The 23,995-nt window shown below is 42.7% G+C and overlaps 1 protein-coding gene and 1 long non-coding RNA gene across 7 annotated transcripts in view; one reads left to right on the forward strand and one right to left on the reverse strand.

Moving 5' to 3' along the window:
* The window catches only part of rnf213b (ring finger protein 213b), an 83,463-nt gene that overhangs the window by 35,939 nt on the left and 23,529 nt on the right, over positions 1-23,995 (reverse strand). For all 6 annotated transcript variants that reach the window (XM_082977495.1, XM_082977490.1, XM_082977491.1 and 3 more), the window contains exons 31-41: positions 15,896-16,031; positions 15,439-15,627; positions 15,129-15,262; positions 14,823-14,998; positions 14,441-14,644; positions 14,089-14,276; positions 13,810-13,930; positions 10,329-10,429; positions 6,483-6,662; positions 6,097-6,242; positions 5,640-5,739 (exon numbers count right to left, since the gene is read on the reverse strand). In XM_082977495.1, the coding sequence (XP_082833621.1) occupies positions 5,640-5,739; positions 6,097-6,242; positions 6,483-6,662; positions 10,329-10,429; positions 13,810-13,930; positions 14,089-14,276; positions 14,441-14,644; positions 14,823-14,998; positions 15,129-15,262; positions 15,439-15,627; positions 15,896-16,031 (1,675 nt within the window). The remainder of the gene's footprint in view (positions 1-5,639; positions 5,740-6,096; positions 6,243-6,482; positions 6,663-10,328; positions 10,430-13,809; positions 13,931-14,088; positions 14,277-14,440; positions 14,645-14,822; positions 14,999-15,128; positions 15,263-15,438; positions 15,628-15,895; positions 16,032-23,995) is intronic.
* LOC106611947 (uncharacterized) lies at positions 11,629-22,765 on the forward strand. The gene is made up of 4 exons (XR_001330184.3): positions 11,629-11,840; positions 12,227-13,956; positions 15,157-15,224; positions 22,464-22,765. It is a non-coding gene; the product is annotated as an uncharacterized LOC106611947 (long non-coding RNA).

The following is a 23,995-nucleotide window of genomic DNA, read 5'->3' on the forward strand; positions in this document are numbered from 1 at the left end:
TATCGCTTCCTATCGGAAATGTAAGAAATCCTAAGATAAAAGACCTATTGTTGCCTCAATGCTCACCAACATAAACAGCTCACATGCTGGTAAGTAACGATACGTTGGTTAGGCTATAGGCCGACAGCAAGTTGTCATACTCAAAACATGATCTGCCTGAGCATTGATTGTTGACTGCTGCTGGTGAAACTTGCAATAATTTTATGATTCACAATCTCCACATACTGTAGGTGATGACAATTAAGCTGAGGGAGAGGCATACCAAGAGGAGGATGATGAGGACAACACCACCCTGGAGAGTACAGGTATTCCAGTCAATTCAGGAAGGACACTCAAATTCAAATTGACTTCAATGCTTTTCAATTAGGAAAATTTGGAATGAAAATTATAATTACTTTCTGAATTGAATGGATTTGAAATGTAACTGACCCATTCCCTAATATAAATTCCTCTTTTGAGAAATTAAACTGTGGGGGGGGGGGGTCATCAACTGAACCCCCTCAGAGTGCCACATAGGCCTACATGACTGTCACTGATGCAGGTGAAAAAGCTGGAGCATATTTATGCAAAGATTTAGCTATGCTATCAAAAACATTTATATCGCTTACTTAGTCGCTATAAGGATACATCAAAATTGGGATCACCTGATACATTTAAAAAAAATGTATTTAACCAGGTAAGACCCATTGAGTTTAAAAACATAGTTTGCGAGGGCGACCTAGCAAGAAGGCAAAACAGGGAAATAGCAGTGTGTACATAAAATATTACAGAAAAATACTAAATACACACAAAAGACAAAGTGTACAAGGTACAGATATAATTGAAGATTAGAAACAATTGCAGCTATCACAAACAGTGTTGTCGATCAGAGTCCTAAAATCAGGCAAGGACACTAACTCCCCTAACTTGAATATACACTGCTCAAAAAAATAAAGGGAACACTAAAATAACACATCCTAGATCTGAATGAATGAAATAATCTTATTAAATACTTTTTTCTTTACATAGTTGAATGTGCTGACAACAAAATCACACAAAAATAATCAATGGAAATCCAATTTATCAACCCATGGAGGTCTGGATTTGGAGTCACACTCAAAATTAAAGTGGAAAACCACACTACAGGCTGATCCAACTTTGATGTAATGTCCTTAAAACAAGTCAAAATGAGGCTCAGTAGTGTGTGTGGCCTCCACGTGCCAATCTTTTGAGCTGCTGCCTTCCGGATGGAGAACTGTTCAGTAAGAATAGAAGCCAGGCGAGTTTCATTCCATCAGCCATCGTGCTGCTTTACAGTGGGACATATGCAGGCCCAATACACGGTCGGACAGAAGGCCGCAGAGATATTGAATATGTAAAAATGTAAACGTGCGACTTGTTTACTAACTCTCCAGTTTTCCGTACTGCATGTGATATAATATTGTGAATGTCTATTTGTATGCTGACATCACAGAATTAATTTCCATGTAAATAAACAATAAAGTACAGTGGGGGGAAAAAGTATTTGATCCCCTGCTGATTTTGTACGTTTGCCCACTTACAAAGAAATGATCAGTCTATAATTTGAATGGTAGGTTTATTTGAACAGTGAGAGACAGAATAACAACCATGTGGTGAAGTTGTCCTGTCCCCTTAGCAGAAAAACACCACCAAAGCATAATGTTTCCACCTCCATGTTTGACGGTGGAGATGGTGTTCTTGAGGTCATAGGCAGCATTCCTCCTCCTCCAAACACGGCGAGTTGAGTTGATGCCAAAGAGCTCCATTTTGGTCTCATCTGACCTCAACACTTTCACCAGTTGTCCTCTGAATCGTTCAGATGTTCATTGGCAAACTTTAGATGGGCATGTATGTATTCTTGAGCAGGGGGACCTTGCGGGCGCTGCAGGATTTCAGTCCTTCATGGCGTAGTGTGTTACCAATTGTTTTCTTGGTGACTATGGTCCCAGCTGCCTTGAGATCATTGACAAGACCCTCCCGTGTAGTTCTGGGCTGATTCCTCACCGTTCTCATGATCATTGCAACCCCACGAGGTGAGATCTTGCATGGAGCCCCAGGCCGAGGGATATTGACAGTTCTTTTGTGTTTCTTCCATTTGCGAATAATCGCACCAAATGTTGTCACCTTCTCACCAAGCTGCTTGGCGATGGTCTTGTAGCCCATTCCAGCCTTGTGTAGGTCTACAATCTTGTCCCTGACATCCTTGGAGAGCTCTTTGGTCTTGGCCATGGTGGAGAGTTTGGAATCTGATTGATTGATTGCTTCTGTGGACAGGTGTCTTTTTTACAGGTAACAAGCTACGGTTAGGAGCACTCCCTTTAAGAGTGTGCTCCTAATCTCAGCTCGTTACCTGTATAAAAGACACCTGGGAGCCAGAAATCTGTCTGATTGAGAGGGGGGTCAAATACTTATTTCCCTCAATAAAATGCAAATCATTTTATAACATTTTTGACATGCGTTTTTCTGGATTTTTTGTTGTTGTTATTCTGTCTCTCACTATTCAAATAAACCTACCATTAAAATGATAGACTGATCATTTCTTTGTCAGTGGGCAAACGTACAAAATCAGCAGGGGATCAAATACTTTTTCCCCCCACTGTATATTGTATCGTGTATATAGCCAAGTTATCGTTACACATTGTGTATTTATTATTACTTTTCTATTGTCTTTCTCTGCATTGTTGGGAAGGGCCCATAAGTACAGTGCATTCGTTAAGTATTCAGACTGCTTGACTTTTTCCACATTTAGTTACGTTGCAGCCTTATTCTAAAATTGATTAAATGAAAATGTCTCAATCTACACACAATACCCCATAATGACAAAGCAAAAACAGTTTTTTATAAAAAACAGATACCTTATTTACATAAGTATTCAGACCCTTTGCTATGAGACTCAGGTGCAGCTCAGGTGCATCCAATTTCCATTGATCATCTTGATGCTTGTACTACTTGATTGAAGTCCACCTGTGGTAAATTCAATTGATTGGACATTATTTGAAAAAGGCACACACGTCGATATAAGGTTCCACAGTTGACAGTGCATGTCAGAGCAAAAACGAAGCCATAAGGTCGAAGGAATTGTCCGTAGAGCTCCGAGACAGGATTGTGTCGAGGCACAGATCTGGGGAAGGGTAGCAAAAAAATTCTGCAGTACTGAAGGTCCCCAAGAACACAATGGCCTCCATCATTCTTAAATGGAACAAGTTTGGAACCACCAAGACTCTTCCTAGAGCTGGCCGCCCGGCCAAACTGAGCAATCGGGGGAGAAGGGCCTTTGTCAGGGAGGTGACCAAGAACCTGATGGTCACTCTGACCGAGCTCCAGAGTTCCTCTGTGGAGATGGGAGAACCTTACAGAAGGACAACCGTCTCTGCAGCACTCCACCAATCAGGCCTTTATGCTAGAGTGGCCAGATGGAAGCCACTCCTCAGTAAAAGGCACATGACACCCTGCTTGGAGTCTCTGGTCTGATGAAACCAAAATTGAGCTCTTTGGCCTGAATACCAAGCATCACGTCTGGAGGAAACCTGGCACCATCCCTACGGTGAAGCATGGTTGTGGCAGCAACATACTATGGGGATGTTTTTCAGCGGCAGGGACTGTGAGACTAGTCAGGATCAAGGAAAAGATGAACGGAGCAAAGTACTGAGAGATCCTTGATGAAAACCTGCACCAGAGCGCTTAGGACCTCAGACTGGGGCGAAGGTTTACCTTCCAACAGGACAACGACCCAAGACAATGCAAGAGTGGCTTTGGGACAAGTCTCTGAATGTCCTTGAGTGGCCCAGCCAGAGCACAGACTTGAACTCGATCTAACATCTCTGGAGAGACCTGAAAATAGCTGTGCAGCGACACTCCCCATTCAACCTGACAGAGCTTGAGAGGATCTGCAGAGAAGAATGGGAGAAACTCCCCAAATACAGGTATGCCGAGCTTGTAATGCTTTGTCATTATGGGGTATTGAGTGTAGATTGAAGACGGAAACAAACAATTTAATCAATTTTAGAATAGGGCTGTAACGTAACAAAATGTGGAAAAAGTCAAGGGGTCTGAATACTTTCTGAGTGCACTGTAAGCATTTCACTGTTAGTCTACACCTGTTGATTACGAAGCATGTGACAAATAGAATTTGATTTGTGACAGCAGAAAGTCAGCAAGGCTCAGTGCAACATGGCAGTGTTGCCATTTATAAAAGTTGTTGTTTATAATGAAATAAACATGTCTCCAACCCCCATATAACATACTCACAAACTGCAAATGTGTGTATATTGTACAATCAATTAGTGAGAGAGAGTCTCATATCACATTAATTTGTACATATCCACTATATACATGAATTGCAGCAAAGTTGGTTCCTGTTTCAGTCAAGTCTTTGGGCACGTTCTCGTGGGTCAAACAAAAACACCCTAATGATTGGTTGACAATAGAGCCTCCCATAATGCAGGTGATGGCTGCAGAATGAAGTTGTTGAAGAGCAACTGCAGAAACTTGCCGTCAAAAATTCATGACCTCACATGATTTCATGTTCACACAGTCGACATGTAGACACAAGTCTGACAATTTTTATCCCCATAATGCAACACACTCTGAAAAGCGGTGACCATTGACTTGATGATCATCCAATGGGTTTTGAGAAAGAGGCGAGGAGAGAGGACGCAAGGAGTATGCAATTGAGAAAAGGCCCCAATCATTTTACACCTCAACCAGTCAAGGCCTCAGAGTTCCTTCCAGTCTGGAAGCACGCTTTCATACTTTTTGAACTATAACCGTTTTAAATTTGCATAAAAGCTTCATAGACTCCAAAGGCAAAATCAGGATTCGCCACTGCTCTTTATCCGTTTCAGCTACAAGGACCAACCCAACATTGAAATGTGCAGACCGACTCAACTTAGACGGCTTCAACACAGCTTTTTGCTACAATTCATACTTCATAAACTATAAATGACGGAATGCAGGCTTCAACATTCTAAACCGAAATCACTGCAACAAAACTATCAGAATGTTCAAACTAAAACATTTTGAGAGCTTAAAAACCCATTCTATGGCTTATGCTATAGTACAAGTCCTCGAGTACCCCCAACAGCACACATTTGTGTTTTAGTCCCGGACAAAAACAACTGATTCAACTTGTCAAGAGCTTGATGATCAGTTGACAAGTAAAATCAGGTGTGCTAGTCCGGGGCCACAACACAAATATGTACTGTTGGGTGTACTAGAGGACCGGAGTTGGGAAACACTGCTTATTACTCACTTTAGCCTACTATACTAGCCCACTATAACCCATTATAATAACTCCACACCTACAAACCACCTCAAAATACAGTATGTCACTATAACCCATAGCCTATGAAAACCCTATTACCATCAATACTACTACAATTTGTTTTTAAATTACTCTGGATTTAATTTTTTATAAATATTATAGGGGTAGGCCGTCATTGTAAATAAGAATTGGTTCTTAACTGACTTGCCTAGTTAAATAAAGTTTAAATAAATAAAATAAATAAACAATACTTTTGAGCAGTTTTTATCTGTCTTAAAAACAAAAAAAAAGCCATAAAGTGTCAGACAGTGTGAGAGAAATGTGTGCGTATGTTAGTAGATGTCAGAGTAGTATGTATACTTTGAAGTGCCTGTACCTGTATTGCAGCAGGAGTTTAGGTAGTACAGAGCGGACAACAGGACTGTTGTCAACACACTCTAGGAAGGGAGTGAGCTCTCTGGTCCTGTATACATTCCCTACAAACACACACACATAAATGACAAGTCTCACTCAATGACCTTTCTTAATCAAAACGTTGAACTCTAAAGCTAACATTAGGATATAACTAGCAATACAAATGGCTTTTTGAGATAATATTACTACAAAGATCCTACATGCAATATTAGCTAGCGACCCAGCCAGCTAACATTAGATATCTAGGTAACATTATGCTTTAACTGCAATGAAAATGACTGTATGACAAAATTAGAAACGTATAATATCAGGCATACAAAATCAGAACATGTAGATGTAATATATGAATTGGCTCCAGCCGCTACACAGTAGTGGCAGAACCACTCAAAATGGCTTCCCGTCTCCTCCAGGGCACTCACCTTGTGCAGAGATGAGTAGTGAGAAAAGCAGCTCTACGACACCCTCTCTGGGTCTCTCCCCGTTAGACAGACAGAACCGGGAAACCACCTCCAGGAAGAAGGAGTTACAGCAGCCCCTGATTTCTGCATGCTGCTGCAGGGCTGACCTGAGATAACACAGGGGTTTGTCACAGCACTGGAGTCAATTCATTCCCTGGGAATGTTGGACGCTTCACTGAAACACTTACTGACGAAAATATCATCTGTCACATTCATAAAGACCTTTCTACTACAATTTGTATAAACTTTGTGCTGTGTGATGGGGTAAAGACAAATGCCCGCTTCAGAAAAGGTAAATTAGGTGAGAAGGTTGAAGGGTGGATGTTGAAGGCTGTTTCTGAACTCACTTGATGGTTTTACATACAGAGGGTTGGAAGTTTGGTGGCAGGTCTTCCCTGCACTTGGGACAGTAATGCCTGTCTGTCTGGAGGCTGCTCTGGAGGCAGGACAGACAGAAGACATGTCCACAGGGCAGGGTGGATGGCTCTTTGAGCTCTGATAGACACACTGGGCAATTGATGCCAAACCTAGGAGGTAGAAAGTATCATGATAAATAAGAAATACAACTATGGCTCAATATACTGTGGAAAATGTCAAGTTTACTGTTAAACTCGGACAAAACAGAGATGCTTGTTCTAGGTCCCAAGAAACAAAGAGATCTTCTGTTGAATCTGACAATTAATCTGGATGGTTGTACAGTCGTCTCAAATAAAACTGTGAAGGACCTCGGCGTTACTCTGGACCCTGATCTCTCTTTTGAAGAACATATCAAGACTGTTTCAAGGACAGCTTTTTTCCATCTACGTAACATTGCAAAAATCAGAAACTTTCTGTCCAAAAATGACGCAGAAAAATTAATCCATGCCTTTGATACTTCTATGTTGGACTACTGCAATGCTCTACTTTCCGGCTACCCGGATAAAGCACTAAATAAACTTCAGTTAGTGCTAAATACGGCTGCTAGAATCCTGACTAGAACCAAAAAAAAATATCATATTACTCCAGTGCTAGCCTCCCTAAACTGGCTTCCTGTTAAGGCAAGGGCTGATTTCAAGGTTTTACTGCTGACCTACAAAGCATTACATGGGCTTGCTCCTACCTATCTTTCCGATTTGGTCCTGCCGTACATACCTACACGTACGCTACGGTCACAAGACGCGGGCCTCCTAATTGTTCCTAGAATTTCTAAGCAAACAGCTGGAGGCAGGGCTTTCTCCTATAGAGCTCCATTTTTATGGAATAGTTTGCCTACCCATGTGAGAGACACAGACTCAGTCTCAACCTTTAAGTCTTTACTGAAGACATATCTCTTCAGTAGGTCCTATGATTAAGTGTAGTCTGGCCCAGGGGTGTGAAGGTGAACGGAAAGGCTGGAGCAACGAACCGCCCTTGCTGTCTCTGCCTGGCCGGTTTCCCCTCTTTCCACTGGGATTCTCTGCCTCTACCCCTATTACGGGGGCTGAGTCACTGGCTTACTGGTGTTCTTCCATGCCGTCCCTAGGAGGGGTGCGTCACTTGAGTGGGTTGAGTCACTGACGTGGTCTTCCAGTCTGAGTTGGCGCTCCCCCTTGGGCTGTGCTGTGGCGGAGATCTTTGTGGGCTATACTCGGCCTTGTCCCGGGATGGTATGTTGGTGGTTGGAGATATCCCTCCAGTGGTGTGGAGGCTGTGCTTTGGCAAAGTGGGTGGGGTTATATCCTACCTGTTTGGCCCTGTCCGGGGGTTTCCTCGGATGGGGCCACAGTGTCTCCTGACCCCTCCTGTCTCAGCCCCAGTATTTATGCTGCAGTAGTTTGTGTCGGGGGGCTAGGGTCAGTCTGTCACATCTGGAGTATTTCTCTTGTCTTTTCCGGTGTCCTGTGTGAATTTAAATATGCTCTCTCTAATTCTCTCTTTTTCTTTCTTTCTTTCTCTCTCTCGGAGGACCTGAGCCCTAGGACCATGCCTCAGGACTACCTGGCTTCATGACTCCTTGCTGTCCCCAGTTGTTTTCAACTCTCTAGAGACAGCAGGAGCGGTAGAGATACTCTCAAAGATCGGCTATGAAAAAGCCAACTGACACTTACTCTTGTGTTACTGACTTGTTGCACCCTCGACAACTACTATGATTATTATTATTTGGCAATGCTGGTCATTTATGAACATTTGAACATCTAGCCCATGTGCTGTTATAATCTCCACCCGGCACAGCCAGAAGAGGACTGGCCACCCCTCATAGCCTGGTTCCTCTCTAGGTTTCTTCCTAGGTTTTGGCCTTTCTAGGGAGTTTTTCATAGCCACCGTGCTTTTACACCTGCATTGCTTGCTGTTTGGGGTTTTAGGCTGGGTTTCTGTACAGCACTTTGTGATATCAGCTGATGTAAGAAGGGCTATATAAATAAATTTGATTTTGATTTTTTTGAAGCTGAAATCACTGAAACAATAAATGGCCGAAAGTATGTGGACAACCCTTCAAATTGGTGTATTTGGCTATTTCAGCTACACCTAAAAAATCGAGCATGCAGCCATACAATCTCCATAGACAAACATTGGCAGTAGAATGGCACGTATTAAAGAGCTCAGTGACTTTCAACATGGCACCATCATAGGTTGCCCCCTTTCCAAAAAGTCAGTTCGTCAAATTTCTCCCCTGCTAGAGCTGCCCCAGTCAACTGTAAGTGCTGTTATTGTGAAGTGGAAATGTCTAGGAGCAACAACGGCTCAGCCGAGTGCTAAAGCACATAGCTCGTAAAAATCGTCTGTCCTCAGTTGCAACACTCACAACCAAGTTCCAAACTGCCATTGGAAGCAACGGCAGCACAATAACTGTTATTTGGGAGCTTCATAAAATGGGTTTCCATGGCCGAGCAGCTGCACAAAAGCCTAAGATCACCATGTGCAATGCTAACACGGAACCCAAACCGGCTGCGCGCGTGCGCCATCGTGCATAAATGTAATTTGTCTTGCTAGCTAATTTGTCCTATTTAGCTAGCTTGCTGTTGCTAGCTAATTTGTCCTGGGATATAAACATTGAGTTGTTATTTTACCTGAAATGCACAAGGTCCTCTACTCCGACAATTAATCCACACTTAAAACGGTCAACCAAATCGTTTCTAGTCATCTCTCCTCCTACCAGGCTTTTTCATCTTTGAACTTATATGGTGATTGGCATCTACACTTTCATAGTTTTACCACGACAACCGGCAACAGTTCGTCTTTCAATCACCCACGTGGGTATAACCAATGAGGAGATGGCACGTGGGTACCTGCTTCTATAAACCAATGAGGAGATGGGAGAGGCAGGACTTGCAGTGCGATCTGCGTCAGAAATAGGAATGACTTCTATTTTAGCCCTTCGCAACGCAGACGCTCGTTGGCGCGCGTGAGCAGTGTGGGTGCAATAATTGAATAACATGGATTTCTAAATATATTTTGCAACTCTCGCGCACGCGACTTGTCCGGTCTGGTCAGCATGTAAGCGTCGGCTGGAGTGGTGTAAAGCTCGCCGCTATTGGACTCTGGAGTAGTGGAAACGCGTTCTCTGGATTGATGGATCAGTCTTCAACATCTGGCCGTCCTACGGACAAATCTGGGTTTGGCAGATGCCAGGAGAATGCTACTGGTGCCAACTGTAAAGTTTGGTGGAGGAATAATGGTATGGGGCTGTTTTTCATGGTTGGGCTAGGCCCCTTAGTTGCAGTGAAGGGAAATCTTAATGCTACAGCATACAATGACATTCTAGACGATTCTGTGCTTCTTTGTGGCAACAGTTTGGGGAAGGCCCTTCCTGTTTCAGCATGACAATGCCCCCATGCACAAAGTGAGGTCCATACAGAAATGGTTTGTCGAGATCGGTGTGGAAGAACTCGACTGGCCTGCACAGAGCCCTGACCTCAACCCCATTGAACACCTTTGGGATGAAATAGAACGCCGACTGCGAGCCAGGTCTAATCGCCCAAAATCAATGCCCGACATCACTAATGCTCTTGTGGCTGAATGGAAGCAAGTCCCTGCAGCAATGTTCCAACATCTAGTGAAAAGCCTCCCCAGAAGAGTTGAGGCTGTTATAGCAGCAAAGGCGGGATCAATTCCATACTAATGCCCATGATTTTGGAATGAGATGTTCAACGAGCAGGTGTCCACATACCTTTAGCCATGTGGTGTATATTAGTTTAATACAAAACCAAACAATATGATATTGAATTGAGTCTTACCGCAGATCCCCGCTGATGCACTGTTGATGATAGGAGTTGAGGATACGAATCAGCTGCTGCAATGTGTCCACATTCCTCAGATCAGGAGAGTCCTGCATCAGCTGAGAGGAAGAAAAACATAAAAACGGCAAACTGATTCCAACATGTTGAATAGGCCTTGCATAGTTCTCTTTAAACATGACAAATTATGTGTAATAAATAAAGTAATCAATCAAGGGCAGTGGTGTAGTGGTGCCTTGAGAAGTGGGTATACTCTAATTTTGCCAAACATTTCCTGAATGGCCCACCTGGCGAAGAAAAGGCGTGAAAAATGTGTGAAAAATAATTTGACAAACAGTGACATACATTCTGAAAGACCTAAAATTAGGAACCCCATATTGGTCTTTCAAAGACAGGCCAACCCAAGCTGTAGTGTGCAGTAGGCTAATAGTAGGTCTACTATTGACATAGATACATGAGAATGTCAATGTCAAAGTCAGAAATCTTCCAAAAAAATTGTTTCGCTCTCAAAGTTACATTTTATTAAAATAAATAAATTGGATGCTTTAACCTCTACTGGATTAGTGTCCCGATGCACAATATGCGATATTTGACTAGAATGGCATTGAAAACAAAAGCATGTCTTATATGGTCAGAAAGCTTAAATGATTGTTCATCTAACTGCAGTGTCCAATTTACAGTAGCTATTACAGCGGAAAAAAATACCATGCTATTGTTTGATGATAGTACACAACTACAAAACACTTTTATCAAGGCAACTGGTTTGATACATTCACCTCTGACGATATATAATGTACTTATATTCAGTAATCTTGCTCTGATTTGTTATCCTGAGGGTGCCAGAGATACAATGTAGCGTAGTTTTGTTTGATAAAATACATTTTTATATACTAACACGATCCATGTTGTATACAGCGTTTTACATGAATTCTGACTCTTTCAACTTGCAACAAAACAATCTATGAAATCTAACTGGCTAAACCTTGTTTCACCCGGTCAAGTTTGGTTTCTGTGCAATCCTCAGACGCTTTAGAAGGCAACCAAACCTGTTTCATCATTCTACATTACGTATTGGCTACACAACAGGTCAATTAGTCCATGGAGGACAGCCATCATTGCGCAGCAATGAGACGGACGGTGTTCACTTGATTGTCAGTCTCTTGGTCCAATGACCATCTATCATTTTGAAACATAGCTAGCTAGATAGCCAATGAGCTGGGCTTTACATGAGTATGTGATGCCCTTTGTAGGACTAACGCCCATTGTCCTATGGCTGCGCGCAATGCGATTCATTGTCCATTGAAAATCCACAGGATGCAGCGCAGTTTACGTTACGCAGCCCTCGCTTTCTTCTACAAAGTTTACTCAACACTGAAAAAGTACAACATGGCTACTAAGAGTGTAAACGCTAAATCAAACTTCAAGTATACACATTTGGAGGAGATTATTGCAGAAATTGACCGGGAGAGTGACACGAGGAGTCCTGCGCGCAAGTAAGATTGGAAGGAAAAGGTAACGTTACTTTTATATCAGTAAGTAAAATACGTTTTTGCAAAGCTGTCATCAAGGCAAAGGGTGGCTACTTTGAAGAATCTCAAATATAAAATATTTTTTGATTTGTTAAACACTTTTTTGGTTACTACATGACTTCATATGTTTTCATTCATAGTTTTGATGTCTTCACTATTATTCTACAATTTAGAAAATAGTAAAAATAAAGAAACCCTGGAATGAGTAGGTGTGTCAAAATGTTTGACTGGTATTGTATGTTTATAGATATGTGTTGTGTATTTGATGCAGTGCTCACCCCTGCTAAGATAAAGGTTAAATAAAATAAGTATTCGTAAACTTGAGTTGTAACTGTTTTTTTGGTTTTTTTTTTTTAAAATCCTCAATAGTGGATGACCTGTGGGAGCCAACTTCAGACACCACATTCAAGTCCTCTATCCCCCACTCATTCAAATGTCGGAATTGGTTCCTCCAGTCTGACCCCTCTGCTGTCTGTCTCCCCCCCCCCCCCCCCCCCCGCCTGACCATATAGAGTGAAGGTTAGTACCTTTTTATGTAGGGAAGCTAATGATCCATCATGTATGACATTCCTGGGGGTGTGTAAATTGTACTTTTTTTATTACCATAGCATTTTTGTATGTTCTCTGTAGTTATGTACTTGGAAATGTATCAATTGACCAATTCGGCGACTTGGGTATATTTGGGCAAACTCGTGAGGGACAGCTGGGAGACTTGATACAAAATATTATGTAGATATCTCATTCTTGAATGTATCAGTCTGAAACTTTGCACATGACTGGACAACACCTAAATTACACCCCCAATCTTTTGCATTTCAAAGATGATGCAACAAAAATAGAAAATGCATGTTTTATCTTTTACCTGATCTAATGTGTTATATTCTCCTACATTCATTTCACATTTCCACAAACTTTAAAGTGTTTCCATTGAAATAGTATCATGAATATGCATATCCTTGCTTCAGGTCCTGAGCTACAGGCAGTTAGATTTGGGTATGTCATTTTAGGTGGAAATTGAGATGTAGGGTACAAATGCTCACACCACATCAGGAGACCACTTTTGAGGCTTGGGAAAAATCCACAAAATTTAGATTTTTGAGTCTGGTTACCCTTTAATTCAACTGCAGTTGGCACCTAATATTCTTGTTTGGTTAGTGGTGTTTCTGTAGTGCACATGAGATGGAGTTTGCAAAACAAATGGCCACTGGATTGATGCAAATAATCATGATATATTTCTGTCAGACTACTTTGTAGCTCTAACATTTAATTGAGAAGGTTTTTGAGAAAGCCTTTCCATCTACCAGAAGACAGTTAGGCCTATCATTAGCATCACTATATTTTTCCTGTTCCTTCATTGTTTGAAACCTCTGTTTTACTTCATATTATGAGGCATGTCCTACCTTTCTTCAAAGTAGCCGGTAGCCAAAATACCACCATAGAAACGTGGAGACATTATTTTATAAAGACTTATGCGCTCTCCTGTTCAACTTTCTATCATTGTCTATCAGGCAAAGGAATCATTTTATTCATATTAGCAGACCATAATAGTTGTTGCATCTTTCGATCTCTCCTCTTTCTACATTTCTAACCGATATTTCCATCTCGTTCCATGAAATTGCTTGCATGTGCGGTGTGTTTTCCCCAAATTGCATTTTGGAACATTTGTGTGTAGGCCTACTAATGTGTGCACATTGCTGGCTTAGAATTTCAAGAAATAATAATTTATCAACATTTTAAGCTAAACATTCTGATCTGTTCCATCAGCCTTATTAATTGATACGGTATATACCTCCACCACACTACTTTGATACGCATCCTGGGGATTAAGGGAGTATACACAATGCCCTAAATGTGGGTATATAGCAAATACCTGCGTATACCCTCCACTACACCACTGCAACGGTGGGTGGATCATTATTGCTAATACTGTCTAAACCCAAGTTCTCACTTACGCTTTGGAGAAGGCTACAGTGTTTCAGAGCCAGATCCTCCAGACTGGGGTCTATCTGTTTCCCCTCAAACAACACCTGCTGGATGAATGCTGCTACTACAAGCATCCCACGCCAAATAGACCTGAAGGACAGAAGAAGTTGAAGAAGGTGACTAATATAAAAAATGTCTGTATTTTGACTTTATTTGGTATGAATCAATCTACTGATCAACTAATGAGTCAGTCAGTCAGACAATCAATTAATCAAGGAATAACTAACTATATCAATCAATGAATGTACCTGATAGAGTCCAGGTGCTGGAGACAGCCAGGGTTGCAGAGGGAGCTGTACTTCTCACCGAATGCTCTATCCAGACATGGCTGTAGGAGCTCCACTCTGCGTAAGAGGGACTCACACTCTGTCAGGGACGTCACAGTCTGCAGCTTGGTCCTCTCCACACAAATTCCAAGAGCCAAAATGTCCTCTTGCTGCCACAAAAAAAGATTGGCATCATGCTTTCTTTTTTACTCCAGGTCGTAACATAATTATTTTGAGTGTTGTTCCTTGTGGCCATATGTGACCAGGAAAAACTTCCATCCCTAGTTAAACTTAAATCTGGACCTTATTTATGGTGTAATTGATGTGATCTCACCATGTCTGTGGGCTTTGTGTGTGAGGCCTGCTGTAGAATGTCTGTGGCCAGCTGGGGCTGCAGCAGCAGGATATGGGACAGAGTTTCCAGTCTGGGAGCATAGTGTCTAGCTGCAGCCATCACCCAGGCAGGGGACAGATCAGGGTTCATGGTCATGGAACGCTGGAGTTCAGACACACAGCCCAGCGCCGCTCTGGTGAACACCTGTGTACGGGAACAGGGGTAACCAACTTGAGAAAATATAATGGCAACACTTATTAATGAGAATTCATAGATCATTTATCGTTCATTAATTGACAGTTGTTAGTATTCCCAATATCTTTTTACTAGACTGTTTTAAAATGTGATGTGAAATGGTATCTCAAGATTCACACAGTCGTACCCTCAGCTCATCTTCAGATTTGATCTTGAAGGAAAGTAGCAGAAAGTCACGCAGGTATCGTTTGTCAAAGTCCAGATGCTCCTGGTCTGAGAGTTTCCCTATGAGGCTACCCAGCTTGCTACTGGTTGCCGTGCTCACAAACTGGACAATCCTCTGGGTGCTGTCATCCTCTGTGACTGAGAGTGAGATTCAGTTAGTTAGACAATACACTCATAGCATAATATAATTTCTTTCGTTCTAGATAGTCCCAATACAGACACATGATTGGAGACATAGATAAACCAGGTAACAAAGTTTGTCACTCACCTGGTATAAACTCTGATTCCTCCCACAGGCTTTGGAAGTGCATTCTCATGAGCCAACTGAAGGGGGCAGCACAGGGGTGTTCCTCACCACCCAACAGTAAGTGATGTTGCACCAAGACCTCCTTGTCTGACCCACTAGAGGAAAATGGAAATAGAATTACACAACTATATATCAGTCAGGTATTTTATTTAGTTGATTTCTTAAATTGAGATCAAAAAGGTTATTGGAACTACTCATAGTGACATTTATATCTCAGCAAGTACAAAACAATTGCCCTTCGGGGACAATACCAATTTACTGAACTGGATACCTGGAGTTTAGTGGTGGTGTAAGGTCCAGAATCTGTCTGTCTGCCAGAATGTCCAACCAAAGCTGTATGAGGGCCTGACTGAGGCCAGCAGAGATCAGCAGGTCCAGGTTTGCATCCCTGTCCAGAACCTCCACCATATAGGCCAGGACTGGAGTCAAGGTGGACTGCAGACAGCGCCATAGGGTGTGTCTTACAGTGAAGGAATACACAGAGAGAACATATCAGACCCAGGAAGAAATACTGAGGAAAGCATCTTCTTATATCAACTATATATGAACAGCGCACATCAGACCCAGGAAGAAATACTAGAGTTGATATAGGAAGATACCTATCTTCTATCCAAGACAATTGTTATAGTTCATGGTCGGTCTAATAAGATGGTGTTGGTGTTTGACTACCATAGAGTTCTACTTTAAATTGTTCTACTTCTAAAGTGTTGTACCAGGTGTTCTACTACCTTAGAGTGCCCCCCTCCAGTAGAGCCTGGCGTTTCTTGGCTTCTCTGTTCACCCACTCCCCTGGATTGTGAACCAGCTCCTCCCTCTGTACCAGGGTCCCTGCCAGTCTACCCAGCAACACGTTCTGGAAAAGAGCTGTAGGGCACATGAAAAACAGTATTACCTAAGGGACAGATCGAAATTTACTGGGGGGGGGGGGGGGGGGGGGGTTCCAAGTAGAGAAGGGTTGTCAAACTTTTGGGGGGGGGCTTTGGGGAGAGTCGTGCATTTTTTTCCCCCTGGTTTACTTTCACTCTTCAGCTCATATTTTCCTTATAAACAATGGCTTGACTTACTTTTGATATTACCCTAATAAAGTTTATAAACATTTGTGAAGGTATGGTGTGGCTATTATTAAGCTTTAGTTACTGCAGGCCTATGATAGGAAGGCAGTGCACCCCGGCACTCCAACTGACTCCGACTTGAGGTGAGGAAGACTGTAACAATATAACGCTTATCTTTATACAAAATATACTGATCGAAAATTTTCGAATTACCCTCCTGAATGTCTATATCTGTATTGCAGACGCAGTAGCCTGCCACCGGCATATCTCTATCTCTCTGGGGTTAGGCCTAAAATTCTCTTCCATTATTTATTTGTATACAGTTGAAGTTGGTAGTTTAGATACACTTAGATTGGAGTCATTAAAACTCGTTTTTCAACCACTCCACAAATTTCTTGTCAACAAACTATAGTTTTGGCAAGTCGGTTAGGACACATACTTTGTGCATGACACAAGAAATGTTTCCAACAATTGTTTACAGACATATTATTTCACTTATAATTCACTGTATCACAATTCCAGTGGGTCAGAAGTTTACAAACACTAAGTCGACTGTGCCTTTAAACAGCTTGGAAAATTCCAGAAATTGATGTCATGGCTTTAGAAGCTTCGGATAGGCTAATTGACATCATTTGAGTCAATTGGAGGTGTACCTGTGGATGTATTTCAAGGCCTACCTTCAAACTCAGTGCCTCTTTGCTTGACATCATGGGAAAATCAAAAGAAATCAGCCAAGACCTACAAAAAAATTGTAGACCTCCGCAAGTCTGGTTCATCCTTGCGAGCAATTTCCAAACGCCTGAAAGTACCACGTTGATCTGTACAAACAATAGTACGCAAGTATAAACACCATGGGACCACGCAGCCGTCATACCGCTCAGGAAGGAGACTCATTCTGTCTCCTAGAGATGAACGTACTTTGGTGCAAAAAGTGCAAATCAATCCCAGAACAACAACAAAGGACCTTGTGAAGATGCTGGAGGAAACAGGTACAAAAGTATCTATATCCACAGTAAAACAAGTCCTATATCGACATAACCTTAAAGTTAAAGCTTGGTCGCAAATGGGTCTTCCAAATGGACAATGACCCCAAGCATCCAAAGTTGTGGCAAAATGGCTTAAGGACAACAAAGTCAAGGTATTGGAGTGGCCATCACAAAGCCCTGACCTCAAACCTATTGACAATTTGTGGGCAGAACTAAAAAAAATTGTGCGAGCAAGGAGGCCTACAAACCTGACTCAGTTACACCAGCTCTGTCAGGAGGAATGGGACAAAATTCACCCAACATTATTGTGGGAAGCTTGTGGAAGGCTACCCAAAACAATTTAAAGGCTTATTTGACCCAAGTTAAATAATCTATAGAATCTTTACTAGGATTAAATGTCAGGAATTGCGAAAAACTGAGTTTAAATGTATTTGGCTAAGGTGTATGTAAACTTCCGAATTCAACTGTATATACAGTGGGGCAAAACAGTATTTAGTCAGCCACCAATTGTGCAAGTTCTCCCACTTAAAAAGATGAGAGAGGCCTGTAATTTTCATCATAGGTACACTTCAACTATGACAGACAAAATGAGAAACAAAATCCAGAAAGTCACATTGTGGGATTTTTTTAATGAATTTATTTGCAAATTATGGTGGAAAATACGTTTTGGGGCTGTCGCTGGGCAACACGGACTTTCAACTCCCTCCAAAGATTTTCTATGGGGTTGAGATCTGGAGACTGGCTAGGCCACTCCAGGACCTTGAAATGCTTCTTACGAAGTCACTCCTTCGTTGCCCGGGCGGTGTGTTTGGGATCATTGTCGTGCTGAAAGACCCAGCCACGTTTCATCTTCAATGCCCTTGCTGATGGAAGGAGGTTTTCACTCAAAATCTCACGATACATGGCCCCATTCATTCTTTCCTTTACACGGATCAGTCGTCCTGGTCCCTTTGCAGAAAAACAGCCCCAAAGCATGATGTTTCCACCCCTATGCTTCACAGTAGGTATGGTGTTCTTTGGATGCAACTCAGCATTCTTTGTCCTCCAAACACGACGAGTTAGAGTTTTTACCAAAAAGTTATATTTTGGTTTCATCTGACCATGACATTCTCCCACTCCTCTACTGGATCATCCAAATGCTCTCTAGCAAACTTCAGATGGGCCTGGACATGTACTGGCTTAAGCAGGGGGACACGTCTGGCACTGCAGGATTTGAGTCCCTGGCGGCGTAGTGTGTTACTGATGGTAGGCTTTGTTACTTTGGTCCCAGCTCTCTGCAGGTCATTCACTAGATCCCCCCGTGTGGTTCTGGGATTTTTGCTCACTGTTCTTGTGATCATTTTGACCCCACGGGGTGAGATCTTGCGTGGAGCCCCAGATCGAGGGAGATTATCAGTGGTCTTGTATGTCTTCCATTTCCTAATAATTGCTCCCACAGTTGATTTCTTCAAACCAAGCTGCTTACCTATTGCAGATTCAGTCTTCCCAGCCTGGTGCAGGTCTACAATTTTGTTTCTGGTGTCCTTTGACAGCTCTTTGGTCTTGGCCATAGTGGAGTTTGGAGTGTGACTGTTTGAGGTTGTGGACAGGTGTCTTTTATACTGATAACAAGTTCAAATAGGTGCCATTAATACAGGTAACGAGTGGAGGACAGAGGAGCCTCTTAAAGAATAAGTTACAGGTCTGTGAGAGCCAGAAAACTTGCTTGTTTGTAGGTGACCAAATACTTATTTTCCACCATAATTTGCAAATAAATTCATAAAAAATCCTACAATGTGATTTTCTGGATTTTTTTTCTCATTTTGTCTGTCATAGTTGAAGTGTACCTATGATGAAAATTACAGGCCTCTCTCATTTTTTTAAGTGGGAGAACTTGCACAATTGGTGGCTGACTAAATACTTTTTTGCCCCACTGTAGTAGTGGTGTACGGATAACCCCGCACGGTTGGGCACGCATGTGAACCGTGAAAAAATTGCAAAGTTTAACCATCATAGTGTGAAAGTTTTACTGCCACTGTTACTTTTTTAAAGTAATAATTCCTTAAATCTCAAAGCAGAGTTGCAATGAAAAGATAAAGACAAGACCGATGCGTGCTGTGTTTTACTCTGAAGCCTGAAGGTTTATTTTTATTTTTTATTTTTTTAAAGCAGTTGTGTGTGTACTGTTCACGTGAACAGGGCATGTTGAATCCCAACGAATCAATCCTGGATGCTCGCATTGCAAAGAAGAAAAAAGATTAGTGACAGCCATGGGTAGCGTAGACAGCCATGGGTAGACTCATGTATGGGAGCATTTTGGCTTCCCTGTCAAATACGATGATGGAAGAAGGGTGGTGGACAACACCATTACAGTGTGAAGGCATTGTGCCACAAGAAAGCCGTATGATCATGGAAATACATGTTTAAAGCGCCATCACCCTGGTGTGTCAGAGACGGGAGCCATCACCAAATCTATTGGGATGTTTATCGATGAGGCCATACTCTGATGCCCTCACCACAGACGGGTGGACCGCCAAGACAATGGAAAGTTACGTGACTGTGACTGGTCACCACCACAGAGGAGTGGGAGATGCAAAGTCCGGTGCTACAGACACACCCCCTCTATAAGATTCACAAAGGCACAAATCTGGCGCAGGTACTGCTAGGAGCAGTAGCAGAGTGGAAGCTAGAGAGGCCCAATAGCAATATCCCAATCACCACAGATAATGCCAAGTAGAAGTGATAGAAGCTGGACTGGGGCCACAGATAGCTTGCTTTGCACATGTGATCAATTTAGTATCCCAAAGGGGAATCTCAGTGAACCAGATGGACCGCCTCCTTGGGAGGATCAGGAAGGTGGTTGCCTTTTTCCACCGACGCACAACAGCCGCTCACGTGCTTAAGACCAAGCAAGAAATGCTACAGCTACCGACCCACAAGCTCATACATGATGTCACAACAAGTTAGCGCTCCAACATGTCATAAGTGGAGATCCATCTTGAGCAGCAGGCAGCTGTATACTCTGCACTGACAGACAAGACCCTGAAAAATAAAGACATTGTCACCTTGTCTGATGATGACTTGAAAGTGGCAGAGGAGGTCCTCCAGGTGCTCAAACCCCTCAAAACAGTTACAACCCTATTGAGCACTGAAACTGTCTGTGTCCATGATCCTACCTCTGAAAACAAGGATTCTACAATCCATGGCCCCAAGTAAGGAAGACCGCGCCATCACTAATGTAAAGGACTACCTTCATAGATCTACTGTACTGGATCCAAGGTTCAAGTCCCTGTCTCACCTAGACCCTGCCCTACGCCGGAGGACATACTGTGATCTCACCACTGACATTGTGGCCACTGAAGAAGTAGAAAAAAATGAGTGAATGACTTAAATAATAAATATACTGCAGTCTAATCTTAGTCTATGTGTCACGTCCTGACCAGTAAAAGGGGTTATTTGTCATGGTAGTTTGGTCAGGGTGTGTTTGTTTTGGGGTTTAGGTTCTATGTTATCTATTTCTATGTTTATCTAGTTTTCTATTTCTATGTTGGGTTTTTCGCAATGGCCTCCAATTAGAGCCAGCTGGTTGTCAATGTCTCTAATTGGAGGCCATATTTAGTTGTTTCTTTCACTTGTGTTTGGTGGGTGGTATTTTCTGTATAGCCTGGGAGCCTTATGGAACTGTATTTTTGATTTGCAATAATAATGGCTTTTATTAAATGTTATTGCCACAATTATAAACTCAGCAAAAAAAGAGGATCCTGAAAAAGGGATGTTTGTCTATCAAAGATAATTCGTAAAAATCCAAATAACTTCACAGATCTTCATTGTAAAAGGTTTAAACACTGTTTCCCATGCTTGTTCAATGAACCATAAACAATTAATGAACATGCACCTGTGGAACGGTCGTTAAGACACTAACAGCTTACAGACGGTAGGCAATTAAGGTCACATGAAAACTTAGGACACTAAAGAGGCCTTTCTACTGACTCTGAAAAACACAAAAAGAAAGATGCTCAGGGTCCCTGATCATCTGCTTGAACGTGCCTTAGGCATGCTGCAAGGAGGCATGAGGACTGCAGATGTGGCCAGGGCAATAAATTGCAATGTCTGTACTGTGAGACGCCTAAGACAGCGCTACAGGGAGACAGGACGGACAGCTGATTGTCCTCGTAGTGGCAGACCACGTGTAACAACACGTGCACAGGATCGGTACATTCGAACATCACGCCTGCGGGACAGGTACAGGATGGCAACAACAACTGCCCGAGTTACACCAGGAACGCACAATCCCTCCATCAGTGCTCAGACTGTCCACAATAGGCTGAGAGAGGCTGGACTGAGGGCTTGTAGGCCTGTTGAAAGGCAGGTCCTCACCAGACATCTCCGGCAACAACGTCGCCTATGGGCACAAACCCACGTCGCTGGACCAGACAGGACTGGCAAAAAGTGATCTTCACTGACGAGTAGCGGTTTTGTCTCACCAGGGGTGATGGTCGGATTCGCGTTTATCGTCGAAGGAATGAGCGTTACACCGAGGCCTGTACTCTGGAGCGGGATCGATTTGGAGGTGGATGGTCTGTCATGATCTGGGGCAGTGTGTCACTGAGGTTGTTGTCATTGCAGGCAATCTCAACGTTGTGCGTTACAGGGAAGACATCCTCCCTCATGTGGTACCCTTCCTGCAGGCTCATCCTGACATGACCCTCCAGCATGACAATGCCACAAGCCATACTGCTCGTTCTGTGCGTGATTTCCTACAAGACAGGAATGTCAGTGTTCTGCCATGGCCAGCAAACAGCCAGGATCTCAATCCCATTGAGCACGTCTGGGACCTGTTGCATTGGAGGGTGACGGCTAGGGCCATTCCCCCCAGAAATGTCCGGGAACTTGCAGGTGCCTTGGTGGAAGAATGGGATAACATCTCACAGCAAGAACTGGAAAATCTGGTGCAGTCCACGAGGAGGAGATGCACTGCAGTACTTAATGCAGCTGGTGGTCACGCCAGATACTGACTTTTGATTTTGACCCCCCCCCCCCCCCCCCCTTTGTTCAGGGACACATTATTACATTTCTGTTAGTCACATGTCTGTGGAACTTGTTCAGTTTGTCTGTTGTTGAATCTTGTTATGTTCATACAAATATTTACACATGTTAAGTTTGCTGAAAATAAACGCAGTTGACAGTGAGGTTGTTTTTTTTGTTATTGAGTTTAGTTCTATGAAATATGAAAATATAAAATTAGTTAGTTTAATAGATCAAGTCATTTTTTTCTGCAGGGTCAAGCCACAGAGCAGCAGACTGAGGCATCTCCTCCACAAAATAATTTGGCCATGAAGGAGCTTTTCGGGGAGACCTTTGCGAGCAAGGACACAGGCAAGACGTTTGCCAACAGTATCAAAGAGGAGGTGGCATCCTACAAGGCAGCAAACGGCATTCCAGTGGATGGTGATCCACTGGCATGGTGGAAAAGCAAATACCCTCACATTGCCATGATGGCAAGACGCAACCTGGCTGTGCCTGGCACTTCCGTTCCTAGCGAGAGGGTGTTCTCCACGGCAGGGGACATAGTGACTGCAAAGAGGCCCCAGACAATGTAGACATCCTCATCTCTTTTGAAAAATTATTTGAATTTATAAGCTCAGGTCTGCTTTGTTTTCTTTCTTTTTTTACTTTTTTTTAATGATGTGGACACAGGCTATTTTTTCATTCACTATTGTTCAAAGGAAGAAGGTATCATGCCTCATATTGCACTTTAATTTAACAATTGAGTATTGAATATTTTATTTTAAGATTTTATTTCAACCTTGAAAAGTTCCTTGCTTTAAGTGTTCTTTAAGTAATAAATGGAAAGCAAAGTTATACTTGTCTCCCTTTTTTTCTGATCTGAAAAATGATCCGATCCGTTATACCAGTCAGAAGTTTTTCTTTATTTTTTACTATTTTCTACATTGTAGAATAATAGTGAAGACATCAAAACAAAGGATGGCTACTTTGAAGAATCTCAAATATAAAATATACTGCTCAAAAAAATAAAGGGAACACTAAAATAACACATCCTAGATCTGAATGAATGAAATAATCTTATTAAATCCTTTTTTCTTTACAAAGTTGAATGTGCTGACAACAAAATCACACAAAAATAATCAATGGAAATCCAATTAATCAACCCATGGAGGTCTGGATTTGGAGTCACACTCAAAATTAAAGTGGAAAACCACACTACAGGCTGATTCAACTTTGATGTAATGTCCTTAAAACAAGTCAAAATGAGGCTCAGTAGTGTGTGTGGCCTCCATGTGCCTGTATGACCTCCCTACAATGCTTGGGCATGCTCCTGATGAGGTGGCGGATGGTCTCCTGAGGGATCTCCTCCCAGACCTGGACTAAAGCATCCGCCAACTCCTGGACAGTCTGTGATGCAACGTGGCGTTGGTGGATGGAGCGAGACATGATGTCCCAGATGTGCTCAATTGGATTCAGGTCTGGGGAACGGGCGGGCCAGTCCATAGCATCAATGCCTTCCTCTTGCAGGAACTGCTGACACACTCCAGCCACATGAGGTCTTGCATTAGGAGGAACCCAGGGCCAACCGCACCAGCATATGGTCTCACAAGGGGTCTGAGGATCTCATCTCGGTACCTAATGGCAGTCAGGCTACCTCTGGCGAGCACATGGAGGGCTGTGCGGCCCCCCAAAGAAATGCCACCCCACACCATGACTGACCCACCGCCAAACCGGTCATGCTGGAGGATGTTGCAGGCAGCAGAACGTTCTCCACGGCGTCTCCAGACTCCAGACTGTCACGTCT

Source organism: Salmo salar, chromosome 01 (assembly GCF_965601325.2).
Source record: "Salmo salar chromosome 01, fSalSal1, whole genome shotgun sequence".
In the NCBI taxonomy this organism is placed as follows: domain Eukaryota; kingdom Metazoa; phylum Chordata; class Actinopteri; order Salmoniformes; family Salmonidae; genus Salmo; species Salmo salar.